We start from the raw sequence: 27,975 nt of genomic DNA on the forward strand, positions 1-27,975 counted from the left end.
GGCAGCAATGATCTGTATAGGATGGAGTGAACTCAGAAGGGCAAGAGGGATGGTGGCAGAAGGAGAGTCTGAAAGTGGTAATGGGAGCAGGGAAAATGCCAGTTCCTCTTCTAACAAGAGGGTGAGAAAAGGAACAGCCAGTCTTGCACAGGGTACATGCATGGTGTCATCAAGAGAAAGCTAAGTTTCAGTGAGTCCTAAGAAATGGATGGGATATGAGAAAAAAGGAATCTAGATCATAGGTATAGACCTAGGAGGGACCTTGGAGATAACCTTGTCCAAAGTTTTCATTTTACAGATGAGAAAATTGAGGCCTGGAAAGTGTGAAGTAACTTATACAAAGTTAGACAGTAAGTGGCAGAACCAAGATTTGAACTCAGGACCTCAGGGACCTTTCCTCAACACCACAGAGGATGGGTCAGAGGGGGAATAGAAAGGGAGAAGAGAAGACAGTATGACTGGGGGGAGGGCTAGCACTGAGGTTACTTTGGGGGGGTATGTGTAGCAAGCATGGTAGGTGTAGTTAGTGGAGAGCATCCTTCACTGCATATTCTCCCCATTATGCCTTTCCTGGCTCTGCTCCTGTCTGTGCAGCTGTGTCTCATCCTTGAACTTCCCTCAGTACCTGCGGAGGGCCTCTTTGCCCTCAAACATTCAGCTATCTTTCTGGCCTCCTCCCCCCACCTGGCTGGCGCTCTTCTCCCATTGGTGAGAACCTCTTGGGGCCAGCCTTTGTGACCCTCCCTGCTCTGAGCCTCACTTTGCCCATTTCAGAACCATGCCCTAGCTCTGGCTGCCTTCCTTGCCTTCTCCTTTTTAGCTCCCTTTTGTGGGTTGTCTTCCCCCCATTAGCTTCTTGAGGATAGGGATGGCTTTTCTTTTTGTTTGTATTTCTATTCCCAGCACTTAGCACTATGCCTTGCACAAAGTGCTTAATGAGTGTTTCCTTTCTTCTCTTTCCCTCTTTTCCTCCTTCTGTCTTCCCTTTCTTCCCTTGTGCCTCCCTCTTTTCCTCTCTTCTTCCCTTCTTCTCTTCCTTTCCTCCCTCCCCAGCTGATTCCACACTCAATCTTGGAAATTACTTTGCATCTACCTTGTATTTACTGGTCTGTGTACATGTTCTTTCCCCCTCTCTCCACCCCACCATTTACACTCTCCCACCTCAATATAAGGTCCTTGAGGACAGAGACTCTTGTTTTTGTCTTTGGAGCCCTAGGCCTAAGCATTTCATAAATGTTTGTTCAATTCAATCCATATCCTTTCCAGGGTTTTTTCCCCCAAAGGGATTCCAAATGTAGCTCCCTTTCCTGATGATTTCTTCCAGTTCCCACAGCCGTACAGCTCCCTGGCCTGTGGTCCCCAGACCTGGTGGCTCACTGAGGATGTGGAGCATAGTTCACATTGCCCTAGGAAAAGGGAGTGGCATCTATTGGAGCTTGATAGCAGGGGACCAGGTGAAAGAGTAGCTGGTCTGACAGCAGATACTGGGAAGGGGTTTGGGTGCTAGAAGCATGCCCCTAGGTATGTAAGCACCTGGTGCACAATCCTGGTTGCCTTTGCTAGTTCCAGGACAGCATGAGTTCTGGTGGTCCTGCAAAACTGGCAATGCTTTAAGTTTGGTCTTAGAGATGGAGCATTTGCGTCTCACCAAAAAACCAGGTTAACCAAGGGTGGAAAGGTTCCTGGAAAGGAGCTTGGCTACCAGGTGAATTTTTCAGACTTAGCTCTTAAAGAACTCCAGTCCATAAAATATACAAATATTCACATGGTGCTTTTGTGCTTCATGAAGCACTTTAACATAGATTTTTTTCATTTGACCCCCACAATAATATTTTTTCTTTTTTTAGCCAAAGACAAGGTTTATTAGAACATCCGTCATATTGGGCAGACTCTTAAGGAGTCTGAATATTAGTGCGATATTAGCTAGATTATAAGAATCTGAGCAGTGGCTAGGTTTTAAGAATCTGAGCATTTTAATGGAGACAAGATGGACCTTATATACAGAAAGACTGTGGGAGAGATCTAGAAGTGGCCAAGTAGTCTGTGGGGACTGTGAGGTAATAGAATGCCAGGGATCCAGACCACATGGCCAAGGGAGAATGGAACCTAGCTAGGAGTAAGGGTGGGAAGTGGCCAGGGACCATAGGGAGGTAAGACAATGGAGAGCTAGGCTAGGTTAAGGGTGACAGAGAATTGGGAGATTGGGCATAGCTGCATGGAAAGGCCAGTTGATGGGATTATAGCCTCAGGCAAACAGCAGAGATCTGGCCATATGGGAAAGTCCAGGGATTTCCCTTTCTGGGGTCCAGATCCCAACCTCATCATTCCCCCCTCAAACAAATGGGACCCAAATCCTTTTGGGGTAAAGGGTAAGGGTCTTGGCTTCTGAAACTGTTTCCTGCTGGCAAGGGGCATAGACCTATCCCTGCCTCAAGAGGAAATTGACTGGAACTGAGCACAGGCTTCATCCAGGGAATGATGGGAGGACATTGGCTGGTACCCACTATTTGCTACCAATGGTGAATGGCCTGTAGTCTGGAAGACACAAATATGACAGAAAAGACTGCCCAGATATGACAGGATAAAACATCCTTAGCTCTGTTGGGATTCAGATAATTCAGTTTTCCAACCATGCAGTATCAAATCCACCTCATAACCAGACTCAGGAATATCCATATGAGTAACATTCCTTTTCAAAGGAACATAACTGAGCCAGGAGGATCCCATCTTAAACTGAGGCTAAAATTGTCCTCTCAGCTTTTCCTGATGCAGGCTTCCCACCAGTATCACATTCTCTCTGAGTAGCTTATAGCATTTCTCTCAGATGGTGGATTATTGATTATCGATGGATTATTATGATCCATCAGACAATTCAAAATAAATTCCTATGAGCTTTTACCTCAAACAGCAAGTTTCACTGATAAAGCTTTCCCAAGATTTACATCTCAAATTTAAATTTGTGCTGGTGTAAAAAGCCAATCGTTAGAGATTATTTCTATATATTTGCAAATTCTCAGCAAGACAAAACCCAAACAAGCTTTTTGGCAAGTTTACACACTAAAACCATGACTAACAACAGCCAAATTATTTTAGCGGCAACCAAATTATGAAAGTTGCTTGACATAACTGACATAAAAAGTTCGCCAATTTGAAACTTGAAACAAACCCATTCAGTTTTGTCAAATGCATTTCCAAATTACAGAGAGAATCAACACCTCATTAACAGTTAAAACTACAACTTACCCAACTTCGGAGGCTAGCTTCTTTACCTTGAGCAGGATGTGCTGAACCTGGGTGATGCTTCCAGGCAAAAGTTGCCCCAGGGCCCAAGGCCATTGCCAGGGGGGCCCGTGCTGTAGAAGGTGAATTCAGAGGTGGGGGGAGGGAGGAGGGTGAAACTCTTTACTCCTATGGGAGGGATTAACAGATACTCTCTTGACTCAGGGGAATGGAGTGAGAGAAGGGAGTGACCAAGCTTGTAAGGAGGTGTCTCAAAACTCCTTAATTATTGATTACAACACTTCCAGAATCTTGCTAAGATGTTTTTAGCTGTTCTAACTTTTCCCTGTAACCTCCATGAAGGAGAATCCAGGGGTTTAGAGGGAAGGGAGTATGTAAGCCTCAGGGTACCAAAAAGCACCTGCAGTTTCTCACTGGCACCAAGAGAATTGACAGAATTGGGCATATGCTTCTGGATAGGGTGTCTGTCCTTGTCCTTTATGCTGCTGAAGGAGTACCCAGGTCCATTGCCTCAAACTGAACTAGTGGACTGAGAGCCTGAGAGTGTCAGGCCTAGTGCGAGATAGCTTCATAAATATCTGCCCAAAAAGCACCTCCAAGCCTTCCTAGGTGCTTGGAGGACAACCCCAACTGCAGAGCAAGAAAGAAGTTGGGGGACAGGGGGATGCTTACATACCTTGCAGTCTTGGCTGGATTAGAATTTGGTGTTAGGCAGCTTCCCTGTAAGGGCCACCAAAATGTTAAGGTCTAGGAGTTTAGGGGTGCTAGAACTCCAAAAATCAGAACACATGGGTCCTGTCTGAAAGAATTCGACCCAAGCCTTCTTTCAGCCAAAGGTTTATTAAAGATCTGCCATATTAGCCAGACTTTTAAGGAATCTGAGCATCCGTGAGCTATTGGCTAATCTGAGCAGTGGCTAGATTTTAAGAATCTGAGCCCCCCGCCCCCCATAATGTTGGGAGGCAATTGGTACAGGTACTGTTATCTCCATTTTACAAAAGAGGAAACGGTTGCATAGAGAAGTTTAAGTGACTTGACCAAGGTGACAGAGTTAGTAAATGGCAGAGCTCTTGATCCAAGTCTGGCTTTCAGGTTCCATTGTGTCCCACTCTGTGCATCATGACTTCATTGATAGAAAGCTGGCTTTGGAGTCAGGAAGTCCTGGGTTCAAGGCTGAGAGAACAGAAGCTCTTTGAGAGCATAGTTTTTTTATTTTTGCCTTTGTATCCTCAGCACCCAGCACAGTGCTGAGTGCACTGTAGGCATTTAATAAATGCTTGTTTGCTTGATTGACTGTGTTCCCATTGCTTCTCAGTGCCCCAGGCTCCTTTGTAAGTCTATCAAATTACAGATGAATTACTGATCTGCATTAGTGGAGAAAATTTCCACATTGAGAGTACCTCACAGGGCCGAAATCACAAGTTGAATGAAAATAATAAGGCTTCAGATCTCTGGAATGCAAAGAAGTAATGGATAGAGCACTGGGTCTGGAGGGAGGAAAACCAGAGTTCAAATCCAGCCCCAGACATTACCTAGCTCTTTGACACTGGGCAAGTCACTTAACCTCTGTCTGTTTCCTCATCTGTAAAATGGGGATAATAACACCTACCTCCCAGGGTTGTTGTGAGGATCGAATGAGACAATAATTGTAAAGCACTTACACAGGGCGCAGAGTAATCATTCTATAAATGTTAATTATTATTGTTGTTGTTGTTTTTTACCATTCTGTGCTCTGGCCTTATGGGGTAGTTGAACAAATGCTCCAGGAGACATCTTCTGTTTGTGCCTTCTGTACTCGGAGGAAGTCTTGCATCCAGCCCTGCTGGTTGTGTCGTACAGGCCTGGGTAGGTTCCTCACATCGCTAGTCAGAGGATGGGGAAGGCCCTGGTGACCTCAGTGACTGTGTCAGGTGAAGGGAGGCAGTTTATATCCCAAGGGAAACCAGGTGATTTAGGTATGAAAATTAGGACACTGTGCGGTTGCCTGTTCTGTGTGATACTTAGAGTTTTTGTTTATAATTCTTCTCTGGTGTATAATAACTTTTTTAACAGAGGACTTATGTAATGGATTATAGAATTTAGAGGCAGGAAAGGCTTTAGAAATGGTCTAGTCCAAATCCTTCACTTTACAGAAGAGGAAACAGGCCCAGAGAGGCTAATTAATAATAATTGGCATATATAATACAGTACTTTAGAGTTTTCAGTATGCTTTTCATTTGGGCCACACTACAGCCTTGTGAGGTAGGTACAACAATTATGATCCCCACTTTACAAATTAGCAAACTGAGACTCAGATTTAGTGACTGCCCTTGGTCACAGGGTTCATAGTCTCAGGTGGGATTTGAATTCAGGATTCCCTGAGTCTCAAGTCTAGTGCTTTTCTCTCTGTACCTTCCATCAATTACTGCTAGTTCTGCCTAGACAGCAGCTCAGTGGTGCAGTGGATAGAGGCTGGGCCTGGAGTCAGGAAGACCTGATTTCAAATCCAGACTCAGATACTTACCAGCTGTGTGCCATACGACCAATGGCCACCTAAACATATGTCTAATTTTACTGTTTTCGTGTGAATGTGGGCTTGGAAAAGCAGTTTTGGTTTTGGCTTGGGGAAGGGACATGACTGCAGAATTCAAGTATCTGGCCATTTGTCATGGGATTTAGAGATTAGACTTGTTCTTTCTGGCTTCCAAAGGAAGAAAGGAAACAGGCATTTATTGAATGCCTACTATGTGCCTACTTTACAATTATTATCTCATTTGATCTTTACAATAACCCTGTGAAGTGGGAGCTATTATTAATCCCATTTTAAAGTTGAGGAAACTGAGTTAAAAGAAGTTGAGTGACTTGCCTAGGGTCACACAGCTGGCAAGTGTCAGGCCAGATTTGAACTCGGGTCTTAAGCATTCGATCTTCTGCACCATCTAGCTGCCTTCTAGGCAGAACTAGGAGTAATGTAATGATGATGATGATGATGATGATGATGATAGCTAACAATCATATAGTACTTATGTGCCAGGCACTGTGCTTAGCACTTTACATTTATTATCTCATTTAGTCCTTACAGCAACCCTGGGAGGTTGGTGCTATTATTATCCCCATTTTACAGATGAGGAAATTGGGGCAAACAAGTTAAATGACTTGCCCAGGGTCACATGGTGTCTTAGGCTGGGTTTGAATTCGGGTCTTTCTGATTCCAGGCCTAGCATCCTATCTTTTGCACCACCTACCTGCCTTCAAGGCTGAACTAGGAGTAGTCGATGGAAGTGCAGAGAGACAGATTCCTATTGAATGCAAGGAAAAACTACCTAAGAATTAGAGCTGTCTCTTACTCAGAATGAGTTGTCTCAGGAGGTGGTGTGTTCCCATCACTTGAGGTCATCAGCTGGGATCAGTTGATCCTTATCAGGGATGTAGTAGACTGGTTCCTTCTCAGGTATGAGTTGCACTAAATAATCTCTGAATTTTATGCTATCTCGAGACTTGGTAACGCTAATTCTCCTCAGTGCCCTGTCATCTTTATTTGTTCATCTTCATGATGTCTTATAACATTGCCTACCTCCTCCACCACCATCTCTCTCCCACAGGAAACCTATCTTGAATCCTCCAGTCCAGGGAAATTGTTCTGTGAAGTTTGGATTCAAAGGGCCAAACTTGAGGACCTAGAGGGCCATGTGTGGCCTCGAGGCCAGAGGTTCCTCACCCTTGCTCCAGTCACTAGTGCCTTCCCTCTTTGGAAATTATTTTGTATTTCTTTTCAATTTATTGCTCTATGCACATTTTTTCCTCTCCCTTCCTGTCCTCCCACATTACCCCTAAAAGAAAGTAATGTCCTTAGGATAAGGGCTCTTTGTTTTATATTGTCTTGGTATTCCTATAGCCTAGAACCTGCCACTTCATTCTGTAATTCCCCAGACGGCCTGAAAAATGTAAAGATTAAGCCTGGTTCGCAGTCATAGGCTACTGGATTAAAAATATTTTGTGCTCTTCAGAAGAATTCTGCGGGCCAGGAGTTCTTAACCTTTTTGTGTGTATCATGGATCCATCTTAGGATATAAATAGATAGATAGATGTGTGTATGTATATGTATGTGTATGTATATATACATATATATACATATATATGTATATATACATATATATGTATATATACATATATACATATATATTATATATATATACATATATATACACACACACATATATATATATATACACACGTATATTAAAAAATTCACAATTGAAGGAAACGCTAAGTTTTAATTAGAAGTTAGTGAAAATAAAGAAAAAAAAGTTTCCCAGTCCAAGTGTATAGACCCTTTAAAATCTGTCCATGGATCCCATGGGGGTTCATAAGCCCCCAAACCCTACTTCCCTTTAAAACACAAGAGGCAGCATGGTACAGTAGAGAGAATATTGGCCTTGGAAGAAGAGCATGTGCCTGTAGACCCACCTCTGGCAATTAGGATTTGTATGAGTTTGGGCAAGTCACTTAGCTTCTCAGGATGTCAGTTTCCTAAAATGGGGGTGGGGTAGGTGGAGCAGGGTAGACTAGCTGATTCTTGAGGTTTTCACTGACAATGTTTTTAGAAAAATCTTAATCCTTCTTTCATATCAATTCATATCAGTTCTGGAACTGCTCCTATTTATCTCTAAATTCATTCCCCCCTCCTTTTAAAATAAAACAACTCACCCAAACTCATTTTTCAAGGAAGGGAAATTCTGAGGGTGCAATGGTGATCTGAGTTTTAGTGTTTCACACTCCCATTTGTTGGAAGAACAGCCAAGTTTATCCATTCATTCAACAAACATTTATCAAGCATCCTTTCTTTCAGTTTAAACATTTATCAAGCAGCTCTTATTGTAGACTTTATGAAGAGAGTATGTGAGTCTGTCATAACTGAGAGGGACCTTAAGATGGCATGTCAGTGCTGGAAGGGACCCTTTGAACTTAAAATGTTAACAGCTAGGAAGATTGGAACATAGAGTGTTAGGACTGTAAAGAATCTTAGAAATTAGAGTATAGATTATTAGAACAAGGTTGCACAGGTGGACAGTGTAAAAACTGTACATTAATCTTAAGGGGTATATGTGTGTGTGTCTTTTCCCCCATATAAACTGTGTTCCTTGAGAGAAGGAGTACCACTATCTGGCTCATTTTTGTGCACCTAAAGCACATAGCACAGTACTGGGCACACAGTCAGTGCTCTACAGATACTTATTGAATGATGTGGAATGAAGGATAGTCAAATTCTAAGTGGATGGAAAGACAGTGAGTGGTTTTGGAGTTCATTGGAAAGAGTTTTCACCAATGGGCTGAGGCTTTTTTGGAGGAGGTTGGACTTGAGCTGGACCTTGAAGGATGAGTAGGATTTGGAGAAATACAGAGGGGAGAAAGGCCTGCCACACAAAGAGAGCAGCACAAGTAAAAGTGCAGAGATGGGAATGGGCTTAGTTTGTTGGGACAGGAGGCATTGATGGAAAGAGCCCTGAATGAGGAGTTTAGATCCCAGGGTTCTTGTCCTAGCTGTGCTATAGATGAGTTGTAAAGATAAAGAATAGTGGAGTAGAAAAAGCACTAGGTCAGGAGTCTGGAAATTTGGATGCAAGTTACAGATTTGTCTTTTATCCTTGGGGTAAGTAACTTCCTCTGTATGGACTTTAGTTTCCTAAGTTATAAAATGAGGGGGTTGGATTAGCTGCTTTCTAAGGTCCTTTTCCCCTCTAACATGCAGTGGATCCTGTGAATTGGTTCATCTCTAAGGTACATTTCAGCACTGAAATTCAATGATTTTATATTTCACTGTAAACTCAGGTGTCTGTAATTGTTGCCCGCAGATCACTCCAATTCCTGGGATGTGCCAGAGGATGTGAGATGGAGGTGCCCCCAGCCAGCTGTTCCACTACACCAGCCACCAGTCAGCCAGTACAGACCCTGTGCCTCCAGGCTTCCCATAGCAAGCAGACATCACCACATCTCACTGGCCCTGTCATCTTGCAACCCGAACAAAGTCTGCCTCCGACAGTGTATCTGAAGGCCCTTACCATCCCACTGTATCACCCAGTCCAGTCTGGATGCTTCCAGCCAAGTCATTCACTGGTAGCCAGTGGTGGCAGCTTCAGCCTGGAGAGCAGCAGCCTGCCCTTAATTTTGAGCCCGTTGCTGCACTCAGAGAGGACAGAAGCGTCTCAGCCATGGAAGCCCCAGAGCCAAACATTGACTGTGAACATCGTGGGTGCTCTACCTGTCCTGCCCTCTGCTGCCACCTGCTCAGGCACAACCTTGGGAAGCCCAGGGAAGAACCGAAATGCAGGAAAGTATCTGTGCCGGCACTGTGGGCGGGACTGCCTGAAGCCCAGTGTCCTCGAGAAGCACATCCGTTCCCACACCGGAGAGAGGCCTTTCCCTTGTACCACTTGTGGCATCGCCTTTAAGACCCAGAGCAATCTGTACAAGCATAGAAGGACTCAGACGCACATTAACAATAGTCGACTGTCATCAGAGTCTGACAGCAGCAGCCTCCTGGAAGATGGTGACAGGCTGGGAGAAACCCTCCCACAGCCCTCCAGAACAGAGCAGAGTGGTGAGGAAAAAGAAGATGTGGGAGAGGAAGATGGGACTTTGGAAATCACTGCCTCTCCCCATACCCAGGGAACTGTGCCAATGGGGCCCTTGGCTTTGAAGTCTTTTCCGTTCAAGAGCCTGGAGATGAAACCTGAGATTCCTCTAGGTCATGGGTCCACTCTTGTAGCCTCAGACAAGGAGGCCCCACTGGAACCTCCACACAGGGCTTCCCCAGGGCTTTTGCCAGCAGGCGTGCCTCAGAGATGGAAGATGCAGGAACAGCGATCTCCAACAGCCAGTAAGCACAGCCAGCTGCAAAGACAGCAAGCAACCTACTCTGAGAAGCATTGGGACTTGAAGGTGTCTGAAAGCAAGCTGAAGAAATGTGAGAGCACTGACTCAGGCTACCTCTCACGGTCTGACAGTGTGGAGCAGCAGGTGCTGTCCGCTAGTCCCCTGCACAGCCTGTCTGAACACAGTGTGGAGTCAGAGAATGACACTCCTCCTGGGCTCCCAAAAGGAGTGGCATCAGCTGGTGCCAAAGTCCATCTTGGGGAAAGAGCAAGCACCCTGATGCTGGAGAAAAAGAAGCTAGAGGAACACATTTCCAAACTCATCTCCCACAATAAGGCTGTGGTGGACGACACCCACCTGGACAACGTCAGGCCCAGGAAGACCATCCTCTCAAAGCAGGGAAGCATCGATCTCCCTATGCCTTATACTTACAAGGACTCCTTCCATTTTGACATCAGATCCCTCAAAACCACCGGGAAGAAGAATATTACATTATGCTCTGTCAAATCCACCTACACTCCCCTTGAAAAATCCAAGCCTCTCTTCTTCCACTCAGTCCCTACTCAATTTTCCACCACCGTGGATTGTGTGCCTGTCACAAGGAGCAATTCCTTGCCATTTGTTGAAGGCACCAGAACCTTCCAGGAGAGGTCGGAGAACCCTTGGACATCTTGCCTCTCAAAGCAGCCCCTAAGTCCTGGTTCCTCGTGTCGTGTGCATGACAACAGTTCTGGTGCTGTACCTAGGTCTGTGGATTGTCCCAGCAGTCACCCTCGGGCCCTGGTCAGACAAGTTGCTGTGGAGGATCTGCCTCTGGGTCATCCCACTGATAACCAGACACCAACAGAAGATCACAATGGTGGGAAAAAACCAAGTGGGGAGGAGACCTCTGTGAGATGCAAGGTGGCAGGAAAGAAATTCAATAAAAAAAAACTGAAGATGTTCTCCCAGGAGAAGTGGCAAATGTATGGGGATGAAACATTTAAGAAAATATACCAGAAAATGAAAACCAGTCAAAGTATCAAGAAGCCAAGGGAAACAAGGCTGTGTGACATGAGAAACTTGGGCTATGACACAAAGGAGGCTGAGGGTGGAGAGGGTGTAGCAGGGCCCGGCAACACCAGGGCTGCTACATGTGGGGGTGTTATTTTGAGCCCCCAGGTCGTGTCTCCATTAGGGGCAAAAGTGACAGAGCCTGACCCTATGGGACCTCAGCAAGCCCAGGCAGTTTCATCGTCTGAGAATCCGAGTAGTTTTGCAGAACTCAAGGAAACATCTCAGCCGATAAGAAGCAGTGCCCATCCTAGAGTGAACAGAGCTGGGTCATCTCCCACCCTTAGCTGTAGCATCCCCTCCAATGTGGTTCATCACATAGGTAACCAGAACCATTTGCCAACTCCAAATGGCAGCGGGGCACTGCTAAGGGAAGCCCCTGCACCATCCCCCCATGCCCTCAATGTTGAGAATAGGACAGCTTTCACTCCCATTTCACAGGATTCTTCCACCTTTATCCTAGATCAGGAAGCCATTCTTCCCAGTGATGGGGAAGACAAGGAGAGGCATCAGTGGGCCCAGATGGTTCTGAGGCTGTGCAGCTGTAGCCCTGGCAAAACCTTGCCAGAGTCAGATAAGCTCCCATCTGAAAGAAAAAAACTGAAGGTGGAGGAACTGAGTAGTAAAAAGAATCGGGTCTTGGAATTGGGAGGGGAGGGGAGTAAAGTGCTAGATTGCTCCTCCCCTGCTAACTCCTCAGAATCTAGGACAGATAAAGCCCAGGAGGGAGAGAGTGGCTTAGACACCAGACCAAGTGAATGCAGCTGGAATACTGAAGGAATCTCAGAGAGAGAGAACAGCAGTGACTATGGTGGTACAGGAGAGGCCATGCCATCTGTCTCAGATGCAGAGAAGGTGTCGTTGGCATCATTTTCTGCTATTCTGGGGCTTGGATTGACAAACAGAAAATACTCCAAACATTCTTCTTTTTGCGACTCTGCAGCTGTAGGAACCAGGAAGAGTCCTGAGCCCCCAGAAGGAAATCATTTTCCTTCTTTAATTACAGCTGTAAATGCAACTTCTGGGCTGACCATTCCTCAGAAAGAAAATGCATTTTCTCCGAAGTATATCCTCCAGTTACCTCAAGAAGAGACTCGAACAGAATTATCAGTTACCACGAGCAAGGAGCAGGAAAATATGTCCCTCAGAGGTGGCAAAAAGGCAAATGAGGTTGAATCTGTGGCTGAGCCTTTCTCTCTCCTCCAGGCAGAATGTTCAGCAGGTGGGTTGGGGTTGCAGCTTAATAGAATGACGTCCGCTATGGCGTTGGCATCTTGTTTGTCTCCCAGACCGGTCTGCTCCACCGACATCCTTGCTGAGCCAGCCAGCGGCAATGAGAGTCCCAAACACACACAGCCAAAAGATGTGGGGGCAGAGACTGGAGACACAGCAGTTGGTAAGGCACAAGCAGCTGAGGAGACAACAGACAGAGCCCCATGCTGCTCCAAACAGGTCCCTGTTTCTTTTGGCTCTGTGTACACAAGTAGCTTTCTCATAGCAACTGACATTAAAAGTGAGGGTCAGCTCTTCCGCCACCTGCATTCAGGGAGTACCACTTTATTGGTGACGTCCACATCTGGAAGCAGAATGTCTTCTTGGGGTACTTCTAAACAGCTGCTTCAGGGCTGGGAGTTGTGTGAGGCTTCCTCCAGTGGCCAGGAGCATCCTCTGGAAGGTTTGGAGGGCTCTCCCAGGTCACTGGAGAATGCCAGCATCTGCCACTCATTTGAAAGCTTTTACTGCCATGCTCTTACTGCTCAGCACCAAGACTCCCCTGCCTGGCCCCAAATCAGCCTGACTTCACACTCAGGGTACTCTCGGAGCTCGGGGGCCAGGGGCTCCTTCCCCTCCCTAAGTGCCGAGCCTCGTCTTACGTGGTGTTGCCTCAGCAGGAGCCTCCCTCTGCCAGCAGAACAGAAGGAGAAGGCTCACTCAGTGTATTCTTCCTTGCACATCTGTGACAATAACTCTGGGGAAGAGGGCACAAGTTCCAGGAGGGACTTTTCCTTTCTCAATGTGAAAAACGACCCAGGCAGTCACGTATGGATTGACAAGTGGAAACCTGAAAACACTGGTATCTTCACTGTCATGGGGGCAGCAGAAACCAAAGGTAACTATCTGGCCATCGCCCCAGTCATAGAATATCAGAGCCTGAAGGGACCTTAAGGGCATCTGGTCCAACCCTCTCATTTTATAAATAGGAAAATTAGGACTGAAATTGGGGAAGTGACTTGTTCAGATTCAAAAATGGTGTTGTTGTTGTTGGAGCAGAGATGAGAAATCCAGGTCTCCAGACACCTAGTTGTTTAGTTAAATTCAGGAAACATTTATGAAGGGCCCACATTGTGTTCTCCAGTGCCTCATCATGGCCTGGAGGCGACCTTGGGTTCTTGAAGGCCATGCCAGCTGAGTGGAAGTTCTGGAAGGCCCTGCCAAGCTAACATACTTGTTAGCTGTCTGTGAGTCTGTCTTCTAAAGTCAGGCCTAGCTGGTGACAAGGTATGAACTTTTTTGGTCACAGTAATTCTTCACCAGAAGAATTTGGTCACAAAGCAATTCTTAGTAAGTTGTGGAGAAGTTGCAATCTGCATAAAGGAGAGAAAAAGGAAGGGAGGGAACAAGCATTTATTAAGCATATAACAGATGCCAACAACTGTGCACTTTCAAAGTAAGTCACTGGATTTTCACAAAAACCATACCAGGGAGGTGCCCTTCATCATACCAGGCCCTGCACTTTATCCACTGCACACCCCATCACCTAGTATGGAGAGCACCCTCATCAGTGAAATGCTGGGTCTACTGAAGAACTGACTTGTGTGTGGTGTTCTTTGCTGGTTGCTGGGTAGAAAAAGATGATGACCCTTTCTCCCTACACCCATTCCTTGCCCTTAAAGAGTTCATAGTTTAGAAAGTGGAGGGATAAGTACACAGATAACCATAATATAAATTATAATGTGGTGAGTGCTTAGGAGAGATTTATAGGATTTTAGATTTCAATCTGAAAAGGACCTTCTAAGCCATCTAAACCGCTCATTTTACAGATGAGAAAACTGAGGCACAGAGCAGTCAAATAACTTCCCAGGGTCACACAGAACTAGCAGAGCTAAGATTCAAACCCAGCTCCCTGGACTCCAAATTCAATGCCCCTTTTCACTAAACCATGCTGTTTAACATGCTGTCCTTACAATCACATCACCTCTCAGGCCAAGGGCATGTTTAGGCACGATTTTTTATATTTATAAATTAGAGACAGGAATAGTGAAGAGGTCCTTTCTAGCTCAAAGGCTGTATCCATGAGAGTAACGTTTCCATGTTGGGAGGGTGCAGCAGAATAGGGAGAGGAGACACAGAATGCTCATGTTCTTTTTTGGTGTGCCAGGCCAGTTTGGGTTCTAAGTTAACGTCATAGAAGGGCTTTTTCACATGGGTGCTAGACCTCATATAGAGAATCTCTACAAGCCAACCTTTTTTTTACCCAGGTCTCAGTCTCCAGGTTTAGCACAGTTTCTTATAACTGCTATCATGTGGTTTAGGAAAGATGAAATTAGGTCTAGTACAGGGGTGGGAACTGGGGCCTTGAGTCTACATGTGGCCTTCTAAGTTTTTGGGTGCGGCCTTTTGACTGAGTCCAAGTTTTATAGAACAAATCCTTTAATTAAGGGAATTCGTTCTGTGAAGTTTGGATTTGGTCAAAGGGCTTCACTTGAGGACATAGAGGTTCACATGTGGCGTTGAGGCCGCAGGTTCCCTGCCCCTCGTCTAAGATACAGAAGTCCAGGGGCAGCTAGGTGGCTCAGTGGATAGAGCACTGGCCCTGAAGTCAGGAGGGCCCAAGTTCAAATCTGACCTCAGACCAAACACTTGACACTTACTAGCTGTGTGACTCTGGGCAAGTCACTTAACCCTAATTGCCTTGAAAAAAAATACAAGAGTCCAGAATTTCTCTATCCTCTCCTCCCCCCCACTACTACACACATATAACTTTTCCTTTACTCTTTTTTATTTTGACTAGGTAGTCAGTGATGGGTTGGTGAGAGAGAGGAATAGGTTGCCAAAAGTTTGAGGAAAGGCCTGGCCTAGTTTCATTATGTCTCTGGTTCATTATCAGAGGTTAAATTTCCACTCTAAAGAACCCGGTTTACAATAGTGGTCTAGGCCAGTGATATCAAACTCAAATAGAAACAGATCCTGATGTCTGCATATTGCCTTAGAAAACCACAAGGTAATATCATTTAGATTGTATTATATTTTATTTTTTAGTTAAACATTTCCCAATTACATTTTAATCTGGTCCAGGCCTTTCTCAGAATTTTACGGGCTGAGAGTTGGACCCTTCTGGTCCACAGGAATTCTATACCAACTAGAGTCATAGTTGCCCATGGAATTCAGGCTACTTTTTGTGTGTGGGTGTACCTTAATTTGTCTAATTGTAAAATGAGTTTGAGCCCATTTATCACTGAAGGGAAAAGAAATGGGATCGGGCTGTGGAGAGCATGTTGACTTAAGCTTCTGATTAAGCTTTTATCACTTGGCTCAGGAGTTCTCCAAGGCTTTGAGCCCTGTGATGACCATACAACTGGTATTTTCAGCTGTCCCGGGCAATAGGTGCAGGGAGAGTGTCTGGTGAAAAGGTTTCAGAGCCAGAGAAGAAGAGAAGAGTGCCCTGTAGGAAGGGGAAGGCACCTACAAATCCTCCTGGTGTGAGCAACAAACAGAAGAGAAAGATCAACCCCAAAAGGTAAGGAAAAAACACTCCTTCCTAATCACTTCCTGCGTCACATTTCCAGGAAACAAATGCAGCTTTGATGAGCTCTAGAGCTCTTAAGACAACCACAACTAGCAGCAGCTGCAATTAAAAAAAAAAGTTATTTACACTGCAAAGAAAGAAGTTATTCCTCAAGAAAGCCTCATGTTTTCATGCTGAATAAAGACTCCACATCTGCCTCTGAAGCTGGCTTCTTTTTCCTTCCTAGTAGGACCCTCGGCCTAGATTTTTTTTCCACATTGTATGATATGAAGACCCCCAACTCAGCTAATAGTCAGTAGATAGTAATTGAATTGAGAGTGTGTGCCATTCCATTTAAGTTTAGAAGAGACCATTCTCGGTTTAGTGCTGCTCATGTCACACTCCTGCTGAAAAGTCATTCGTAGCTCTCGATTGCTTATAGGGTAAAGTCCAGACACCTTAACCTAGCATTCAAAGCCTTTCATAGTCTGACTCCAACATGGCTTTTGGGTGCTGTCTTCCACTGTTTCCCTACATGAATCCTCTGCTCTGGTCAAAATTACCTGCTTGCCTTCCTTGTCAGAAGAACTTTTGGCTACTTTTACTCATGCTGTCCTTTTGAATTTGAATGTTCTTCCTTTCCTCTTTCTCCTCTTTAAAGTTCCTACCTATTTTTCAAAGCCTAGTTCAAATCCCATCTTTTCCATGAAATGTTCTCTAGTCAGTCCAGCCTTCTCTATTGTATTTGCTACATTTTGGTTATATGACTGTTTTGGGTCTCACATTTTTTCCCCTAAATAATTTTAGATTTCTGGAAATCAGAGACCTTGCTTTATTTAATTCAACAAATATATATATTAATCGCCTACAGTATGGAGAACAATGAACTAGGGTTAGATTTGAGATTTAGAGAAGATACGATCCCTACTCAGAACAGAGTTTAAATAGTGGATATGAAGCATACACAAAGAGCCACTGTCAAAATAATACAGGCTAAGTTTGTTAGATTGGTGCAAGCAAAATTCAAAATGAAGTCAGAGGTGAAAAAGATCATTACTGGAAAAGGGGGATGCAGTCAGGGTAGGCTTTCTGGAGGAGGTAGTGCTAGAATTGGACTTTAAAGGCTGGGTAAAAATTCAACAGAGCGTCAGAACTAAGCATTCCAGGTACAGAAAAAAGTAGGAGTAAATAAAGGACCATGGTCATACATCTCTTTGAATGCCCCACAGTGCTTAGTACAATGGTGTGCTGGCAAATGTTTAACAATCAGCTTTCTGAAAATTCAGGAAATACTTTTAAGTTTGATCTGCATTATGAACATCACTTTCATAAGTCTAGGCAATCAATAAAACAGTAAATCAAGCCCTGGTTTGTAGCTTATCGTATCTGACATGTAAATGCTCACACCAAAATTTTAACAGTAGGCTCTCCTGAGCCAGTAAGAGCCGGCTCCAGCACATCCCTGGTTTTATATACAGTAAGTAGATGCTCATATATATTGAATGAATGGTTATCCAAGGGAAATTAAGAGCTAGAACTTTTTTTTTCAATCAATCAACAGCTTAAGCGCTTATCATGTGCCAGGCACTGTACTAAATGGTAGAGATATAAAGAGAAGCAAAAACAGTTCAGAATGTAATAGGAGCTTACATTGTAATGGGGTGAGATAGCATATAGATAAATAGATACCTATTTATACAGATTTATACGGAGTAGATGAAAGGAAACCTTAGAGGGGTCTTGAGTCTGAGTTTCAACTTCTATTAAATTATATACTTTATAGGGATAAGGATAAGGGATTGGACCTGGGATTTCAATAGTATAGGCTTCCTGATAAAGAAATTTTCTCTGCTAATGAAATTTTCATCCACTCTGCAACTTAAAGACTTAGACAGTTTCCTGGTATAGTGAAGGGTTAGCTAAACAACTTGTGTCATGAAGCCATTATATGACAGTGGTGGGATTTGAATGATGGTCTTCTTGGATTTGAAGCCAGCTGTCTAGCTATCATGCCATGCTGCCTATAAATTCTGCTTCACAGTATTTTATTCGCTTTTGATATATTTTATTTTTCCCCACCAGTCATTTCCTAACAAACACTCCCCCCCCATAATTTTCCATTAAAAAACAAAACAGGTAAGCAAACTACCGTTTGAATGATAGAAAATGATAGTACAAGTTGCTTTCATTTTTACAGTATGCTATGTTTATTTATACAATGGATGTGTACCTTGATTTTAACAAATTGAACCAAACATTGCCTATTTTATTTGACTTGAGTTCTATCGCTTTTTAGGGTTTTCTTCATTTACATTGTTGTATTGTGTATATTGTACTCTGGGTTCTGCCTTCTTCATTCTGTTCATGTAGGTCTTCTCATATTTCTCTGAAGAATTCATATTTTCTTATGGCACATCAGTTCTATTGCATTCATAAATATAATTTGTTCAGCCATTCTCTAATTGGTGGACATATAGTTTGCTTCTGCCTTTTTTTCTGTTCAAAATAATGTTGCTATGAATATTTTAGTACATATAGTTCCTTTCTTATCTGTCATTGATTTCCTTGGGGGGTAGACCCAGCTTTAGGATTCCTAGATAAAGGGTAATAATATTTCTTGCATAATTGCAAATTGGTTTCCAGAGTGATGGGGTTCAATCACAGAACTTCCATCAGTGAACATGTCTGACATGTTCTCCCTTTTCACCTCTGCCTGTTGGAAACCTTAGGTCCCTTTAAGACTCAGCTGAAGTGACATCTCCTAAAGGAAGTCTTTCTTGATTCCCTAATTGCTAGTTCACTCCCCTCTGAAATTAGTTTATATATTATCTTTTATTTTCTTAGCTGGGTACATCATATTTTTCTCCAGTAGAATATAAATTTCTTGAGTGCAAGAACTATTTTGTTCTTCTCTTATGTCCCCCAGCCTTTAGCCCTATATTTGGCTAGTAGCAGGTGCTTAACAAATGCTGATTGAGTTGCAGTGCCTGTCTTTGCACAGCCTCACCAGCACTGCCAATTTGATGGGTGTGTGGTAATGCCTTAGAGTTGCCTTAATTTAAAAATTACTTACTATTAACAATTTTGACTGATTTTCTGATGCTGTTGGTAGTTTGTATTTCTTCATTTGAAAATTGTTCTTAAAAAAATTGTTCTTATTCTTTTACCATTTGTCTATTGGGAAATGTGAACCAGAACATTTAAGGCACAAGTCAAGGTAGGGTCTATGGAAAGTGAGAAGTCTAGGCTGTTCTTATTAATTTTAGGTACTCTTTGCAAGACCATGAGTATTGAGGCAATAAAGTGGATTTATAATTTCTTAAGTGGTAGGACTACTTAAAGAAGTTTGATTTTAAACCCTAGTTCTTTAAGCCATTGTAAGAAATATAAAAAAATAGAAAATGGAACTGTGAGTCCTAAAGTTAGCTATAAAGAACTTCACAGTACCCAATATGCCCTGGCCCTATTTTAATCCCTTTCTTTCCAAAAGTTTTCAGTGACAGTTATTAAAGTCTAGAATATAAATCCGTTTTCATCAGTTAGCCAATAAGAAAATCAAATATATTTTACAGAAATTTATTTTGAAAGCTGTATTGGATATAGCTACATATATATGTATATACTCATATATACATGTATATTAAGGCAAGGGATATTGAAACAGTTTTGTTAGCATATTTTCTGACTCATGTGACCTTTTTTTAAAATTCTGGTTTATCAGGTACTTTAGTATTTTACAGGAAGTGTCATTTCAATTCAGGATCTCCTTGCACTGGCTCAAGCCCACATAGTCTGGTAAACTCATATAGGAGTGAAATTAAGATTTTAGGGCTCATTTCTTAGAACTCTTTGTAGGGAAAGACATAGTAAAGAAAATAAAAACACAAACCTTAACTAAAGTTCTCCTCCAGTGTGCCATCTTGGTATAGAGCTGCTACTGGGCTCTTGAAGGCTATGCCAGCAGAGCTTTGCAATGTTGTACGAAGCTGGGAAAGCTTTTAAGTAGGATCCCAGGGATGAGCCATATGTCTGTGGCTAAATTTGGCAAGGCTCATCTTCAGAAGTTTGGTCACTGGCTGATTAGTTTCCTGTTGTCATGAAGATGGCCATGGTGTCCTTCCTCTAATATATGTATTTACTTGAACAGAATCTTTTAAAGCATCAAAGCCAGTAAATACGGTAATGCATATGTCTCTTCCTAGCAGCATAGTGGAGTGGAAAGAACAGTAGACCAATTCAGGAGACCTGGGTTCAAATCCTACTCTAATACTGACTAGCACTAGTGTGATTGGCAAATTGATTTTATTTTTCTAAGGTATTTTCTTCAACTGAAAAATGGAAATAGTAATTCTTGCACTACCTACATCACAGGATTGTTGTGAGGAAAGTACTTTGTAAACCTTAAAGTGCTGTAGAAATGTGATTTATTATTAAAGCACACCTATTTTGAATGGTTATCAAACAAGTTGTTCATCTCAAAAGAAATACTGAACCATGTAAATGATAAATTTTTAAGTGTGCATATCCTTAAAGAAAGGAGCACAAGACTTGTTCTGAGGTTCTTTTGACAAATAGAATAATGACATTGGAAATGCAAAGTTCAATTGAAATTAGAAATGCATTTTGTAAATAAATAAAACCTTCATTATTCATTGAGGGAGAAGATGAAAGAAGAAACTTTTGGCAGCTAGGTGATATGGTGCATAAAGTGCTTGACTTGGAGTCAGAAAGACTTGAGTTCAAATCCTGCTTTAGACACTAGCCATATGACCCTATTTAAGTCACTAAACCTCCCAGCCACAATTTCCTTACCTGTGAAATGGGGATAATAATGACACCTACCTCACAGGACTGTTTTGAGAGTCAAGTAAAATGACATATTTAAAATAATTTGCAAATTTTAAGTGCCATGTAAATATTAGCTCTTCATGGTCCTGTGCAAAATAGATGTGATTCTATTAATAGACAGTGGGATTTGTTTAAAACTCAGTTATGTGTTGGAAGTATGTGACTGTTCATTCCAATTGTTCATGTCCTTTATTCCTGCAGTGGAAATGCCTTCAGGGATAACAGCACAACCTTGGGGATGAGTACCAGCATTCAGGTACAAACCCACAAAAGGGGCACAGTAAATATTGTTCTAATAGACATCACCATCATACCACGATGCTTGGGTGGGACCCTTTTGATGATTCTACAGCCCTGTGTTGTAGTAGACAATACCACTAAAGGAAATCCTAAGCATAGTCATGCCACATCACTGTGCCTTAGTCTCCTCTTCTTTAAGATGAGGGGATTAAGTGACCCTGGGCAAATCACTTAACCCCACTTCCTAAAAATTGAAAAAAAAAAGATGAGGGGGTTGGGCTGGATGCCCTCTGTGATCCCTGGCCAGCCAAAAGACACCAGGATTTTAGACACTTAAAGTTCTGGGGGTCTCTACTCTCTATCCTTTTTCTTCTCCTTTTATGGTTCACAATGGGAAGAAAGAAGGGTAGGAAGGACCACTTAAGGGAGTCCATTTAAATATGACTCAGAATTTTACCCTGTTCTCTGAAGTTAATAATACATAATGATCAAATTTTATAGTCTTGTTCATAGATATGAGTGCTTACCAAATACCTCTTGCATTATAGTGGAGAAAGATTTAATAAGGTGATCCCTTTCTACTAGACTGGCTATTTTATTAGTAACAAAGGCAAAGGGAAGCATTTTAGAACTTTTTTTTTCTTTTGCAGGCCCCAAATTTAAACAGAGGATCTATTCCCATCTTAATTTCACACAATCTCTTAATCAGTAAATATCTATTAAACACATTATATGGTAGTGCTAGGTGCTATGGTGGGGAATAGATAGTGTGGTATGGTGGAAGAGTGCTGGATTTGGAATCAGGAAGACATGGTTTGAATACAGGCTCTCACACTTAATAGCTATGTGACCTTGGGCAAATCTCTTAACTTCTTTGAGCCTCATTTTCCTCATCTGCAATACAGAGATAATGATCTTTGTCTTAGAATTGATGTAAAGTGCTATAAAAGTGTGAATTTTTATTGAGGAGTTTGGAATCAAGTTGCCTAGTAGAGGTCCTTTGGGGATCTACTTTAATGAACAAATAATAGTTATTTGTAATTAACACATTCATTATTTGTGTCCTCAGTGCTTAAAAACAACTCATTTCTTAACCAATGTACATATTTTCCTTGTCATCTTATTTACATTGTTACTGTTAACGGCTAAACCTTTCCTTTGTAGATAAATTGAAAGCAAACTAACCTAGCTCTAGGATGAACGATCACAGATTCTAAATCATTGGGGTTAGAATCAATATAGATTTAATCATAGCAGGTTGCTTTTTTGTTTGTTTGTTTGGTCATTTATCTTTATTACATGAGGGATAGCTGTTAAAGGAGACTTTTTTTTTAATCAAGTAAAACAATACCACAGCTTCCAGCTGTGTGGGTCTTAGCCCCTGCAAGGTCCTTGTACCTTCTTCTTGGAATGAGAGCAAAGGTGACCCAAAGCACACATAAAGAGAATTCTTTCCTTGTAGACACACCTTCCTGATTAGGCCACTCTCTGTACTTTGAAATCTTTTTGCTGTCTGGGTCCCAGCAGGAACCTGGACTTCCTCAGTGGTTTATGATTAGTGAGCCAGCAGGCACACATGAAGTGGCCTTGCTTCTCCACAGCCAGATCTTAGTAGGCTCTCTGAGAAACCTGTGAGCTTAGGGAGCAGGGGCCATTACTTCAAAGGGCTGCGCAGGCCCTACCACAGGGAATCACAGTTCTCAAGCAGCTTAATTGCATCAATGACTGAAGCGTAATGAGAGCCACTGGCAAACCTCCATACTGCAAAGAGGAACCATAAGTTATAGAGCTTAGATCTGGAAAGGACTTAGAGATTACTGAGTCCACTTGGCATCCTTCACTTCCTCTATTTTCAGGCTTGTAAAATTTGAACTGGAGAAAACTATGAGCAAAAGTACTACAAACACACTGAGTAATGATTAAAGGTACATGACTTGATTTTAACTTAATAGCCCAACTTGCCAACAGGAGGACCTAACTTTACTAGATTGCTGCTATGTTCCTGAAAGGTTGCAAGTAAAGGATTTTTAAAAAATAAACTAAATTCTCTTTTCCCTTTGACTTGTATTATAATTTCAGATATAAAACCATTTTATTGGTGTGATCTTCCTGTGGTAGTATCCCTAATACAGTCTGGCAAAGTACAAAAAATCCTTGACCTGGAGAACAAGAGACCTGGATTTACCTCTAGTCCAGGATTTACCTCTAACTTGATGTGTGATCTTGGGCAAATCATTTCTCTCTGGACCTTGGTTTCCTTATTTGCAAAATAGGAATGGATTCTGAGGGTTCCCTCAATCTCTGACTTTCTATTATTCTAATTTCTCTAAGTGAACATTGCTTACGTTATATCTAAGTAAACAAACTAAACAATTAAATGTACCAGAGACTTGTTCTTTATTTTTTGTTTTTTTTTGCTAGGCAATGGGGTTAAGTGACTTGCTCAGGGTCACACAGCTAGTAAGCATCAAGTGGCTAAGGCAGGATTTGAACTCAGGCCTTCCTGACTCCAGGGCCAGTGCTTTATCCACTGTGCCACCTAGCTGCCCCATGATTTGCTCTTTAAAAGGACCCTATAGTAATATTAATGTAATCCTCACCACCTAGTTTTTTGAGTTTTGTAATCTCATATTTGTGAATTTTATTTGATTAAAGCAGGACATGGATATCCATTCCCAAAGCTGGTAAATTACATGGATTCTAAATGAGAATGCTTTCTTTTTCCTACAGGTATAAACGAGGTCATCTACAAGGATGTGTTCATCTAAAAGCGAGCCGATTTTGGAAGCAACGTTGGAAACTGAGAAAGCAGCACTTTCCTCCTACACAGGATGGCCTTGAAAAATGCAAGACTTGTCAGTCTCCTTCACCAGACCAAACAGGTAATGGGCTTCTTGGAGAAATACAGTTCAGTAGCAAGAGTATTTGAATGGGAGTCAAGAGACCTGAGCCTTGTCCTAGATCCACCAGTGGCAGTAGGCATGTGGATTAAGCTCTATGGCCCTAAGGTCCCCAGTATGTAGAATCAGAATAATAGTGCTTTACATGGCTTTTGGGAAGCTGAAATCAAATAGTGTATCTTAATTCATCTTGGTAGTCCAAGCACTAGCATAGGGCCTTCCATATGGTATCTGCTAAATAAATATTTATTGAATTGAATTGATTTGTTAGCAGATGCTAAAACATTTTGTAAGTCAAGGACCAAAGAAATCCCAGTGATGATAATATGTGTTTCGAACACAATAGCCACTTGATAGATTTTTTTTTTCTGAATTGAACTGGATTGAATTACATTTGAGAGATGTAGAAACTCTGTTCATTCTTGCTATTATTTTGTGAATAAACAGGTCCTCAGTTCCTTTCTTTCTGTGAATAAACAGGTCCTTTCTTTCACCTTTTCTCCCTGTCCACCCCTTCTGGGTACTTAGTAACTTCTGTACTCTCTGCTTATCTCCCACTAACAATACTTGCTCTTAGGGAAGGCTCTGATATCTAACATATTAGTCACATCTTAATGTAAATGGCAGTCCCAGGAGAATTCACATGGAAAACCTCATCTGTAATGTGGAATGAAAGACTGTCCCTGTGAGAGGATTTTCACACATCAGCCAGCAGAGAGGGGCGTGTGTGTGTGTGTGTGTGTGTGTGTGTGTGTGTGTGTGTGTGTGTGTGTCTTCTTATGACTACTGACATCCCACCCCACTGGTCATATGCATATTGGTCATATGCCTCTGCATGTCTGACTATATCTTTCATTGGTAAACATAGTTATCTCTTTCTTCTTTGAACAACTGAATTTTAGAGTTGAAAGGACCTCAAACATCTTAGTGTAAACAGTCCATACATGAGCAGGAATTCCCTCTTCAACATCCCCAAGAAATGGTCCTCCAACATCTCATCAAAATGATACAGAATTTAGGACCTCCACTTCTGGACCCCTCTGACCACCAGGCTTTCCCCTTAATCTGTGTCCTCATTAAACCCTACTGGCTGAGCTGTCCATCTGTACGTGTCTGATTGATACCCCATACAGAGTTCATCCTTTGGCCAAAGGTGTAGTCTGAGACTCAGCCATGATAACAGACATGTCCCCCCTCTTGCCGACAGGCAGAGGGCAGCACAGTGTTCCCTTTTTTGAGAGCTGGCTTTCCCTCAGCCTTTGGGGGAGAGCTTTGATGTTCTCCCAGACAGCTGTGTTCTCCCAGACTCTTTGTCCTCCCTGTCAGCAGAAAGTGCCAAGGAACACAGAATTCTATCATGTGCAAATCCCAAATGAGAAGAAAGAGCACTGGATTTAGAAAGGGAAATCCCCAGGTTCAAATCTAGCTCTGCTGTTTACTACCTGCATGACCTTGGGCAGTCCTTTCCACTTCAGTTTCTTTCTCTCTCAAAATGGGGGATTGGGCTAGAATGCTAACTGGTTTCTGTGGCCCTCTCCAGCTCTAAAGCATGTGGTCTTAATGAAGAACCTTCTCTTTCCTGCCCCAACTTGAGACCAAATCAAAGCTCACTGCTTCCCTCCTGGCTTCTTCTAAGCTATTTGTGAGATGGAATGAAGCCTGAGGGTTTAATAGTCACTGGCTGATGGAGCTTTTCTACCTTGAGCAAACAAGACCTTGTGGGTTCTCTTTTGTGACTTTCCCCTCTTAGGAAATACTCAATTCTGTGGGATCAGGGGTTCCAGGATTTAGAGGAGTAAGAGACTTGAGAAATAATCCAGTTCATACCCCTCTTTTATGGATGAGAAGATTGAAGCCTGAAGGAGGGAAGTTACTTGCCCAAGGTCACACAGATAGATAGATGGCGACAGAAGGAGGATTGTTAGGTTCTTAGACTCCAATTCTAGGGCTTCTCCCATTGTGCTCTACTTCCTTCTCCCATATAAAAGCCCATTTCATACTGGGAATCCAGGAGATACATATTCCAGTTTAAGCTCTAACATTAATTTGTTCTGTGATGTTAAGCAAGTAATTTCCTTTTTTTTTTGTGGGGTAGAGGTGGAAGAGGAGCTCAGTTTCTCTCTGTAAATTGAAGGAGTTTGGTGAGATGACCTTTACAGGTAAATTCCAGTTTGAACATTCTAGAATTTTATATCAGTGTAGGAAATCCAGTGATTTTGTGGCTGTTGGGAATGACTAATACAGGAATGGTCAAACTGTCAGTAGATATTAGTGAACACCTATCCACTATATGCAAATAATTGTGTGAAATAAGAGACAATGCTAGTAAGATGAAAGCTAATCGAGGGCAGGGACTATTTTCATCTTCTTTACCTCAGAATCTAGCACAATGCCTTGCAGTTAGTAGGCATTTAATGTTTGTTGAATTGAATGTTTCTTAATATTTAATTGAGGAAGTAAGGCATAGCCCTGAAAAGATAAAAAGAAATGAAGCCAGTATATGCTGAAGTGCCAAATGAGGAGCAGACACTGTAAGTGCCATAGGCATTTAGAGGGAGAATAAAGATGGCTGTAGGCTGAAATGTTTAAAGAAGCCTTCTTAAAAGAGGTGAAACTTGAGCTAGGCCTCAAAGAATGGGTAGAATTTAGATAGAGGAAGAAGAGTGGATGTTCCAAATAGGGAATAGTTAATGTGAATAAAGGTGTGGAGGTGGAAATGATCAAGATTTGTCTGGGAGAAAGTATGTTGTCTGATAGTATGAAGGGGTTTCTGTAGGGAGTACTGGGAGATAAGGCTGAAAAGAATAGATGATCCTAGGTTTTTGAGGGTCTCAGGTGACAGGTTAAGAGGTTTGGAACTTTTCCTAAAGGCAACAGGGAGACACTTAAGTTTCTGAGTAGATGAGTCATGTTACAAGGAGTATTTTGGGAATATTGATCTGACAGCATTTTACAGGCTGGGAGAGGATGGATTTGGGGTGACCCATTTGGAATTGCACAAACCTGCCACTGGTTATTCCTTCTAGTCCTTTTTTAAAAATGTAACTTGTTTTTTTATTCCAAAAAGTTGCCCACCCATCTGTGTGAGCTATTAAGGGATACCCTACTCCCCTTTCAGAGAGGAAGGAGAAATATTGGATTCCATACCCTCTTATCTTCAACCTTATCATTGTCTTGCTTTAGTACGGGCAGACTGATGTGTAAATGAAAGTCAAAAGGAAAACTCAGACTTCCATTGAATGTCGTCCTATCACATAAAAGAATAGGATATAACTAGAATCATTCACAATAAATATGGAACAAGTTAGACAGTGTTCATATTGTAAGTTTGGGATGTGTTTCAGCATCTCTGCTGCCCAGGAAAATATCAATTGAACAGTCAGTCAGTCAACAAACATTAATGTATCAGCCTAGGTAATCCTTGGGCTTTCATGTTTGTTATTCTAGTGATTCTTCAAAGTTAACTCAGAGATATGGCTCCCTGGTCTCTACCCTTCCTACCCCTCCTTAACAATAAGGAAGAGCCTGCAGAGTTTCCACCGAAGGGCAGGTGCAAAACTGCTTGATCTGCTTTAAGCATTGGCCCAGTAAGTATTAATCATAGGTTATTCCATCCTGATGTGTCAGGGCAGGGGCAGGGAAAATTGCTGGGGTAAAGGACTCTGTTGGGGGGTGGGGGTGGGCAGGGTGGTGCTGAGAGACACACTGGAGAGTCAGCAGGTCAGAAGTTACAGGCCATAATGGAAACAGCCCAGGCGGAAGGTGAAAGATTACATTAAGATAAATACAGAAGGAAAATCAAAGGGGAAAGAGGACTTTATTTCTCTTACATAGTAGTAGCCAACATCAATATTTCACAGCTGTGTGACAGGCACTGGGAGAGCGTTGTGTGTTTGAAGACGAAGTGCTATAACTTCAAAGTAACTTTAAAGATGAGCTTTGGTTCCCCCCAACATTTACAAACAACTTTCTTTAGAAGCCTTTGACCCAGTAGTCCTGAATGGATGAGAACAGTCATTGACTCAGCTATTGAGTTTTCCTAAACAGTGACTGACAAGGGACATGATAACTATGACAGAAGGCTGATGGTTGGGGAAAGGTTTGTGTTTTGGGTGG

At 42.4% G+C, this 27,975-nt stretch overlaps 1 protein-coding gene across 1 annotated transcript in view; it reads left to right on the plus strand.

Annotated features, from left to right (window-relative positions):
- ZNF831 (zinc finger protein 831) overlaps positions 1–27,975 on the plus strand; it is a 76,891-nt gene that overhangs the window by 17,496 nt on the left and 31,420 nt on the right. Inside the window, 4 exon segments of the mRNA XM_020981476.2 lie at positions 9,072–13,169; positions 13,171–13,255; positions 15,735–15,883; positions 23,690–23,841. Coding sequence (XP_020837135.1) covers positions 9,072–13,169; positions 13,171–13,255; positions 15,735–15,883; positions 23,690–23,841 — 4,484 coding nt within the window.

Source organism: Phascolarctos cinereus, unplaced genomic scaffold (assembly GCF_003287225.1).
Source record: "Phascolarctos cinereus isolate Bilbo 61053 unplaced genomic scaffold, phaCin_HiC Scaffold_2;HRSCAF=192, whole genome shotgun sequence".
Taxonomy (NCBI): Eukaryota; Metazoa; Chordata; class Mammalia; order Diprotodontia; family Phascolarctidae; genus Phascolarctos; species Phascolarctos cinereus.